At 41.2% G+C, this 10362-nt stretch overlaps 1 protein-coding gene across 4 annotated transcripts in view; it reads right to left on the bottom strand.

Moving 5' to 3' along the window:
• Positions 1 to 1511: 1511 nt before the first annotated feature.
• RPGRIP1L (RPGRIP1 like) overlaps positions 1512 to 10362 on the bottom strand; it is a 91455-nt gene continuing 82604 nt past the window's right edge. For all 4 annotated transcript variants that reach the window (XM_066637026.1, XM_066637027.1, XM_066637028.1 and 1 more), the window contains 2 exons: positions 6253 to 6386; positions 1512 to 4960 (listed from right to left, as the gene is read on the bottom strand). In XM_066637026.1, the coding sequence (XP_066493123.1) occupies positions 4848 to 4960; positions 6253 to 6386 (247 nt within the window). In that variant the 3' untranslated portion in view covers positions 1512 to 4847. The remainder of the gene's footprint in view (positions 4961 to 6252; positions 6387 to 10362) is intronic.

Raw genomic sequence — 10362 nt, 5'->3', positions numbered from 1 at the left:
AGAATGTCAAGGTGTTTCTTCACTGTTCCAAGCGCTCCAGTGACACAATATTGGCCCAATATTGACCTTCTTCTCCCAGAAACACCCCAAGTTCTACTCACAGGTCCATCTTCTCATGTTCTTTATCTTCAATTCTAGTCACCTGGGATTGCAATACCAATGATTCAAACTTGAGCTTTCTTGTCAGCTACTGTTACATCTGGTGTACTGCATTCTAGATGTTTGTTTGTCTGCAATATGAAGTCCCAAAGAATCTTTGCATGGTTGTACCCGGGGATTTTATTAGGTTTATGATGCCAATAATTTTGGTAGGAAGGTAAATTGTATTGTTTGCAAACCAAGTAGGTGTGGGCATACTTAAATCTGTGTAAGTATATAACATAATGTGTCAGTCTATTTCTTGTCCATTAGTTCATTGGCTCCCCTGCACCAATTGATGATTGATGGATTGTTTGATTGATTGGGCAACACATCCTTTGAAACGCAGCAGATTCAGGAATGTATCAGATCCCTCACTCATGAAGCATTGCTAGATGGAGAGGATATCTTGGAAAACAAATTGCGTGAATAGATGACTAATTCTGGGACATGGGATAACCAACACTTGATTTAAGAAACAAGATGCAACTAATCAGCCATGAATCCTGCTCTTTTGAAGACTAAGCTTCGAAGTCGATGTAGGCAAGCTTTTACAGTAATGATGGAATATTTTACCATTAAGCTGGTTTTTTCCAAACTCTTTTATAAAGCTGATGGAAAGGAAGCAGCAGTAAACCATGGCAAACGTGAAAGATGTAGTTGGATGCCAAAGATCCAAAGCAAAACATATAAGAAAAATATTCAGAAAAAACCACATTTGGTAGCCATAATAGTGGTCTGTTTTTCTTTTGCTTTTTGTTCTCACAGTTTTACATGACAGTGGTTGGGAACTCTTATTAGCATCAAGACTAGGGCTTGGAAATTAACACACAAAAATGGTTCTCATCACCATCCAGCAAGTCGTCTTTTGCCCACAGCTTTCAGTGAACCCACAAGTGACTGTCAACCATAAATAAATACATTTGTTGGATCAAATATATATTGACTAAAATTGTGGTAATATGTTCTCGATGAGGATTCTTGGCTAATGCCTGAGTTGTGCTTTTTTGCACCAACTGAAGTTTCCAGATGTTCTTCAAAGGCACCCACACATAGCATATAGAGGAGTTGCTGTGGTGTAGTGGTTGAGATATTCCGCTGCACATTGAGATATTCCCAGTTTAAATCTCACCTCTGCCACAAACTCACTAGGTAACCTTAGGCAAGTCATTTCCCTCTCAGCTTCAGCTGCAAGATGGGACTACTTACTTATTTACCTTGTAAGGTTGTCAGTAAGATGAAGCATTTGGCACTCTCAGAAGATGCTACACAAACATTCAATTTTATTATTATTAATAAATATTCATATTATTAATCTTGAGGCAACTAGAGCAAGGATAACTGTGGCCAAAGTAGACTTTTCAACCACCAGCTGTAGCTGACATAGCAGCCAAAACCAATAAACATTTACTATCTTGTTTGTATCTTGTTTCCCAAACTCACCAAGCAAGAACCTCCAGGGAGCCCATGAGCAGGAAAGGGAATAGCCATCTTTTGCTGTTGCTCCATCACAACCTAGCATTTGGTATTTTCTGATTTAGTGCTCCAAACATGAAGGTTCCATTTAGCCCCCATGGCCAATAGCCATTGATGCATAGCTTGGCAGTAGGGATATGACCCCACTTAGTTCTCTGTCCATGCCATCCAAACTGCATCGGGAAAGGGGGGCAGCATTTGGCATGCTGACTCAGGTGTCAGGAGGCTAAGAGCCAGCTTTGCTAGGAAGCTTCTTTCGAAACGTTACAGCCACAAGGTAGCTTCAACTCTTGCATGTTAAGCTGGTTCTCATAGGCCTGCTGAGAGATGCACTACTAGGGCTGCCCTGTACTGCTGTGTACTGTACAAAAGCATCACATCTAAGGGGGCACCATTCACATAGGAAGGAGGAGGAATGTGATTTCCAGAAGGAAGGAAGGAAGGAAGGAAGGAAGGAAGGAAGGAAGGAAGGAAGGAAGGGGGCATCTTTTTCTACTGTGCACAGAGGAACCATGTGGATCAGGGTGGCCCTGTGTGCTACTTTGAGACAGGTTGATAGGACAGAAATTGCTTGTCAGGCTTTAAAATATTGTCTTTCAATCCACAAACGCTAGAAAAGCAGATGAGCAGGGAGACCCCTCAACTAAATATTTAACCCGAGTTGGGTGGTAGTTCAAAACTAAAGACGCTGAAATGCTTAGAGAGAGGATATGGTGGGAAAATTTTTTAGTTAAAACACCCCAGTTTAAAACAGTTTAGTTTAACTGTTTTTATTTAAAACAGTTATGTTTTCAGTTACAGTAAAACAGTTACGGTTTTCATAACTGTAGAGGGAATTAAAATCATTTTGGGGAGGGGAAAGAGGGAATCTTTGAAAAAATACTTGAGTAGTTACAGTGATATATGGTCACTAGCTTCACATGGTTGAAAGTGCAAAAATTAACTAGAATATGTGGCAATAACCTTGCTCCCCATGAATTTATGGCAGCAACTTCTACATTTCCACCTTCAGTTGGTGAAGATTAAATGTCGGGACTGGGATGGAAACAATTTAAACAAGATGAGCAATAACCACTTTCTAATTTCACCATTGTATTGTCCAAAAAGACAGTTTTCAAAAGGCACCGAAAGCTACACTTCTGTAACTTACACTACAGGGTTCAACAAACAGTTGGGGAGGAAAAAAAAGGGCACAGTGTTAGAGTGTTATAAGGAAGATATTTTGTTTGGGGTTGCAAAGTATTAGCTGAATAATGTAAACCTCCTGGTGAAATACCACAACTTCATTTCAGAAAAGCCACTCTGTTAATCTTGGTGTCGAATCAAGCTGTTTTAAATTATCAAAATGTATAATAACAAGTCTTAATGACAATATAGTCACAAGGAGCCAAAGAACACTAGAAACATGGGCCAAAAACGATGAGCTAAGAACCCAGCGCAAGTGAGAACACAAACATATGCCTGTTGACTAGGAATGACTCTGGAATGTCACTGCTTGCGGTTTCTATAATGTTCCGTAGAAATATATTGCTGTGAGAACTTGTGGAGGTTGTTCTGCGTAGATGGTTGTCCATGAGATTGGGAACGAGGGAGTAGGAATTTAATGGCAAAATTCAGAGATTTCTGTGGTCAAAATATATTCTACTGGCCTCTTGATGCACATCAACAAATTAATATTGTATGGCTGCCATTTCAACGCCTGCTCAAGGCAGAGAGACATATCTGAATCCATTAGAGCACAGATGGTTCAAACTATATGCAGATATTCATACTTCTATTTTTTTTTGCATTTTGTCTGTGGTTTTTTTTCTGCTGTTGAACTGTAATGAATTGTCTCATAATCTATTCCATCTTCTTGCCATTAGCAGGCTCTGAATGTTCACAAATAGGAGCAAAGAACTCATTTTCCAGAGCTTTAATCACACAAAGAGAGAATGCCTAATTCTCTAAATGAAATGGTCTGTGATCACTGAAGCAGGGATTTAATATATCACGGCAAATTAGGTAGATTTTAATAAATTACTTATCTTTCTGAATACTTTACATATGCTTACGAGAGAAATATAGCCTGTGTTTTGCAAACAGGAAAAAAACCCCTGTGCAACCCCACTTTAAAGAAATAAACAGATATGTTAAGGCAAAACACAAAGCAAAACACTCTATTAATCCCATCTCATCAGCAGCGCTGATTCAAAGCTCCATTAGAAATTTCAATTAAATCTTTCATCACCATTGGCTGAATGCTAGAAAATTGAGTTTCCAGGCTGTTTTCAATCACTGATTATCAGGATACGACTATTCATTGTATAGGTTTGATATAAGTTTTAATTGTGATTTAAAGGGGGTGGGGGAGGAACCACCAGCCCAGCCTGAAGAGTGAGATAATCTGATTGATTTGTTTATAGTTTCATCTTAACACTTTGATAGCTGAAATATGTAAATCTTTTTCCTGCAGATGAGGAACAAAAACAAAACAAAACAAAAAAAAGGTTTATGCAATACCCTCCCTTCAAAACTTGATAATCACAAACAACTGATTATAATGTTAGCAGAAGGGCGAAAGTTGTGTGTTCTTTTTATAAAAGCTTCCAGTAATTTAATAAGTCTTGGGACCAGTCTCGTTCTTTATATTTAATTGATAGAAACGGCAGGCATCAAAGAAAACGCACACTGAGATTTAATGTGCATAAAATGGATATTAGCATTTTAAAGAGGCAGATTAACACATTAATCCAAGTAATTTTCATATATTGCTTCTAATAAAAGCTTCGCAGTATAAAATTCTTAATGAGGCTAATCGCAGGCATTCCATTTAGTGGAGTGATTAGGGATAACATAAAAGTATTTTTAATCAGTTTTCTAAGGCTTATGGTTTTTTTTAAATTAAAAATTAAAAATTTTACTTGCATTTTTATTACTGTTTTATGCGAGGCAAAAAAAGGGTTGAAAATGCAAATAAAGCATCACTCAATCATGTAGGTATTAATTATTTACAAACTGGTGTCCATTGTGGGTGGGAGCTATAGCCTTAGGGGGAAAAATAAGTTATCTATATGCATATACATACACACGCACACCCATCAGATGGGAAAAAGTATACAAACTTTACAAGCGCAAATTGTGCATCTTTTACATATAAATTATACATTAAATATCCTGTAGCCTATCTCTATCTTCCAAGCGCTATCCAGAGTTGGTTACACTGGGAGAAGAAGCGGCTGAAGGCCTCCTTTTCAGGTCTCCCGGCCCTTTCCAATTTCTTCATAGATTGAACGCAGGGCGTGGAGGGCTTCCACAGTTATTTTGAGCTTTCCAATCACCGCCCTGTCCTCCTGTGAATCAAAAACTAGAAAAGAAACAAGGGGGGAAAAAGTAGCAGGCATAACAAGTTAATGGTCTCCTTCCCCTCACCCCTGAATAACCTCAGCTTTAGCATCTAAAATAAAAAAAAAGTGATCACACAAAGACAAACAGGTCAAAGGTCTACATGCTATGGGGCCTGCATGGTGTGACAAACTACACCTTCTAGCTGAGTTGTCGATGGAGGCTGGGGGGTTTCTGGGGCAGTGATGTCATGATGTCATGTGTTATGATGTCACTACTGGGTTCCACCTTTGAGGAGCTGGCACTGGCAGCGAGAGCAGCCCTGCAAACTGCCCCGCTTCCAATTCATTCTCCTTCTCAACAAGAGACTCCAAAAGGATAAGGAATGGGGATGGCAGCCAGACCATGGGGCCACCAAAACACGAGAAAGTGGCAACGGCCCTGCGATCAGGCTGCCCCCATCCTTCTAGTTCCTTCAGTGGTGCCTTTTTCAAGTGGCGCCCAGGGCAGGTGCCCTAGCTGCCATACCCTAGATATGCTGCTCCCCACTAGCTGTAAATAGTTCATGGGGCCTGCCTTCTTAGAATTCCACCCTGATTCTGTCTAATTATATTAATATATGAAGCTTCTTTTGATTAAACCAGCTCCATATAGCCTAGTATTGTCTATTTTGACTGACAGTACCTCTCCAGTGTTTTTGATAGAAATCCTATATTATATTATATTGAATACTTATATACACAAAATTCACAAAGCAGTTTACATGGTAAAATAAATTAGTAAATTATTCCTTGTCCCCAAGGGCTCAAGGCCCAATCCTATTCAATTTCCCAGCACTGGTGTAACCGCAATGGAGCCCCAAGGTAAGGGAGCAAATGTTCCCATACCTTGAGGAGGCCTCTGTGACTGCCTACCCACCAGAGGATGTAGTGCACGTCCCATTGGCACAGCTGCACCAGCACTGGAAAATTGGATGGGATTGGGCCCTCACTCTCTAGAAAAGATACAAATGATAGACCAGCAACATCCACTGAAAAAGACATCTTGCTGGGGTGAAAAGGGACAGTTTCTCTTCCCCTACTAAATATAAGAGAACACCATTTTAAAAAGTGCCTCTTTGCCCAGTCCCCCCCCCCCCCCCCCCAGTCTACTTATTTGCCTGTCAAGCAGTCCAGTCACTGGTGTATTCTCTTCAGCCACTGGTAGGCGAGCTCTTCTCTAGCATCCCACAAGGGGAAAGAAAATTCAAACCTGAGAAGAATTTGGGAATCATGCATTGTGAAGAGGCAGAACTAAAAGTAATCCTGAACTCACTGTCTATGTCTTGTTCAATGATGTCTCTTCCATCCCAAAAGATCTTGCTTAAGCTGACGTAAGAAAAGCCAATATCTTCGCACTCCAGGTCTTGTTCATCTTCCGGAGGGTCACTTACCACTGTAAATCGTATGCTAAGAAGAAAGAAAGAAATTCATATATTTAATATTACACTTTTGATCCACCATTTTGTCAGGGAATCTCTGAATCCCTTACATGGCAGTCCTGCATTGCAGAACTAATCAGGCTGAAACTTATTTTAATTTTGACAGTGTGAGAGGATCACATTGGATCTCAGACCACTACACTGCGTAACAAAATTTGTACAATTTTGTGTTTATCTGAATATTCCAGTATGTGTTTATTTTGGTACAAGGATTTTTTAAAATGCTGCTATTTTTGGCATAGCATCAATAGTTTAGTCAAAATTTATGCTGTGCAATTGTATTAGACATGTATTGCAATGCATTAGCCAACAAGAGAGACCAAAAACACAAAATTAAGTTAAGTAAAAAGGTTTTGATGACAAAACAACATAAGTTTATCATTGGAACCAGCACCTATGTATTGTGTAAGAAACATTAAAAATTCAAAATAAACAATTTTTGTGTTACACAGTGCTGGGTCTAGATCGGAACTTTCAACACTCTGGACATCACAACTTCTTCAGAATTTCATGAAAAATTGCCTCCAATTTTTCAAATATGAAACCATATTAACTCTGGTCAATATTTATGAATTGTGATCATCTGAGGCTGCCAAGTCATGCTATGGATCCATCTTGGCCAGTACTAAATACTCTGACTGGCCGATCCCATTGCAGTGACTGAACAGAGACCACAAAGAACTGCAGCAACCCACTGTACAGCAAATCTTTCCCTTCCTCTTTTTTAAACTCTGTTTATGTGCTCAAATTTTATACTGTTTTGCCAAGAGATCTGAATAGCTTACAAAAAAATTGATGAGAACCAAATAATTAAAATGGTATCTGTAAACACTAAAACAGCAGCATTAAGACCAAGCATTAAGACCAGTTAAGTCAAGTGTTAAGATTTGGGAAGGCCTGGTCAAATAAAAACATTATTAGCTTCTTTCCAAAAATGTGAAGCATGGGAGCTGTACAGGTTGCTCTGGGAAAGGGAATTCAATTGTAGTGGAACCACCACTGAAAAGACTTTGTTGCTTGTGCTGGTCAGCTGGATTTTGGTCAATGGCAGGTCAGACAGCAGAGCCTCTGGTGCAGAACTCATCAGTGCAAGCCTGTTCATGTCTACTTGGAAGTAAGCTCATTGGATTCAATGGGACTTACTCCCAGATAAGTGTGTATATGTAAGCAGCCTGAGTTTCAAAGCCAGTTTGCAGGGATAGGAAAACCCAATGTGGTTTGACTCAAGTCGAGTCGCCAAGTCACCGCCCATCGCAACTGGAAAACGAGTCATAATGGGGGCACTTTCCAAGTCGCCAAGTCACCCTTTAATGACTCTAAAGTTGAGTCGCCCCCTTCAAAAAACCTGGAAAAAAAAAACCTGGTGGGACAAAATGGGGCTGCTGCTGCGGTGTGTGTGTGTTGGAGTTCTCTTTACTCACTCCCCTGATGTCCCCACCCATGTGTAAACAGGGTAGAAGAGGTGGGAGGGACAGCGAGAGAACCGGAATGGATGCGGCAAGAGGGAGGACGGTCACGAGCAGCAGCTGCAAGACTTACCAGCTCTACTCAGAAGTAGTCCCACTTTAGCCGGTCATTCAGTGAGGTTTCCCTCTCCCAAGTAACAACAGAGCTCAGTTTACAGCAGCCAGCCATGTAGGGGAAAGCGTGATCTCTACGAATCTCTCCCCCTTTCCTCTCCTTTCTCCTCTTCCCTGGGCTTCTGCAGCCAATCATAAGGCAAGAATGCCCTTGGCTGCTCCTCCTGTCCTCCCTCAGACAAAGACAATATGAGAATGCTCATCCTTTGTTCAATGATAATCGGTTTCTTCTTCTGTCCTATTAGAGACAGCAAAAGGCCTGCTCCTGCCTCTCCCCTCCTGCTTGCCTGGGAAAGGAAGCATTAACCCTTCCCTGCCTTATGGTTGGAATTTCCTGCTGCTCGCTGGTCAGAATGATGGCCCCACAAGGTTTTTCACACCAAAACAGTAAGCAAGCACACCCAGACACAGGCAGACTTGGGTCAGCATAAGTGGGGACGTGTGCCGAGCCAGGGAGGCCGACAAGTCTTTTTCAGAGTCTACCACATGTGTGTGACTCACAAGTTGTAGAGTCAGCAAAAATCACACATTTTCGTGACTTGAGTCTGAGTCACTGACTTGAGTTCCCAACCCTGCCAGTTTGTGATAAGGCATGTGGCTCAGCTGTCTGAAGAACCAAAGTAAAAAGAAATACAACCCCACTAGGTGTATGAAAGAATTTGAGTATACCCAGGCTGTTCTTTGGATCTTGGCCAATGTATACAGTGCACACAGCACTCAACACTGGACCTAAGATAGCTTTCAACAATGAACGAACACAAGCCATGTTTCCCTCCAGAGCCATGCAACTATCTCAAGAAGATTGGCCAGTCTCAGCTGCAGAAAATATGACATTTTTAGTAACATATATAACATTCCAGAGCAGCAAACATACACACATGCACAAACACAGACTTCCTTCCCTTAAGATGACAAAATTATTTGGTCCGGTATGACAGGAATCTCAAACACTTAAGTAAAATATATGAAAACCTCCTTTGAGAGTACATAGTCTTCATGGCGGATTATGTAGAAACTGGCTCGGTTATTATACTAAGAAGTACCGCAAGTCCTGCCAGTGAAACTATTTAAGTACAGAGAATTGGAATGAGCCACTCTCTGGAATGCAGGGCTCACTTGCGTCAGGGCACAGAGTAGAAGGAAACTGTTTTTTGGTACATTGAGAAAAGCACATGATCCTCTAATGAGCAGACAAATAAGCCACTTCCGTCAATCCTGCGCTGCCATGTTTAGCCTGCATTTGTTTACTTGAAAATATGGAGCGGCACAAAACACGGAAACACATGTAACCTATTACTTTCCCTGGCATCTTTGCCACTGCCACGATTGGGAGGTCTAGCCAAACCAAAGAACATTGGCTTTGTAGATTGTCAAATGCATTGTGCATGTCAAACACACACACTTAAAAAAAATCCTGCTATGAAAATGTCAGTGTCAGTGAGACTTAATTCCACTGTTGATACTGTAGAAGATGCTTTTAGAAAATAATTTTCTTTTTAACTTGCTCTGAACGATCGATACACAAATGGCCTGACTTAAGCTGGGGCTAAAGTTGAAAACCTGCTTTTATTTAAGGAAACGTATGTGGGTTAAAGTGGGGATGTGTTATTCATGCCTAACGTGAACACAGAAACTGCCCAAGAGCATGTGTTTGTGTTGTATCAGTTCCTTGAACAAAACCTGCATTTCACTTTTTTGAGTAGTTGAGGTTCAAAGAAACCCACCCTTGGGCTTCTTCAGTTGATTAAAACAGGCAGCGCCCATTTTAATCAATGGTTCCGAAATCTTATGGAAATGCTAGCTTGTTCTGGGGCGCTATTTTGGCCTTGGTATGTGTTGCCATCCACTTAGAGGTCAGTAAGCTGCCTTGATGACCCTCTTTAACTCGAGGCATTCCTGGAGGAGGGCAAAAGAGTGTCTTCAGGTGCTCGAATGCCAGTGTAAAGCCACCCCTTCCCTTCTACTTCCAAACCTGTCACAGCTATGAAAGCGAAGTGGAGGTGTCTCCTCTGTTTTGCTCATGCCTTCCTGACTGGCTTGGAAACAGAGGGGTGGCTTTACATGGGCGCCGGGGCGCCTGAAAACACTGTTTCGTAAGACACTGTTTTGTAACAGGACCGAAAGGGTAAAAATCCAAAAAGCCATTCATAAGTTGGGTGCTTTCAGTCAACGGGAGTTGCATATTCAGGCCAGTGTTGTGCCAGAGAGAAATTTTCGCTAGAATTGCTCGCTTATCAAGAGGGGAAATGGCAGGCAAGGCCATCCATCGTGGATACCATCCTCAAGAAAAAGCATGTGGCTTCCAAGGATGACTCACAATCAGGTTCATCCTCTGGGAACAGCTCCTCCCATCATCTTCCACCA

This window comes from Tiliqua scincoides, chromosome 9 (assembly GCF_035046505.1).
Source record: "Tiliqua scincoides isolate rTilSci1 chromosome 9, rTilSci1.hap2, whole genome shotgun sequence".
NCBI lineage: Eukaryota > Metazoa > Chordata > Lepidosauria > Squamata > Scincidae > Tiliqua > Tiliqua scincoides.
The sequence above is the reverse complement of the archived record's forward strand: the minus strand, read 5'-3'. Positions and strand labels throughout refer to the sequence as shown.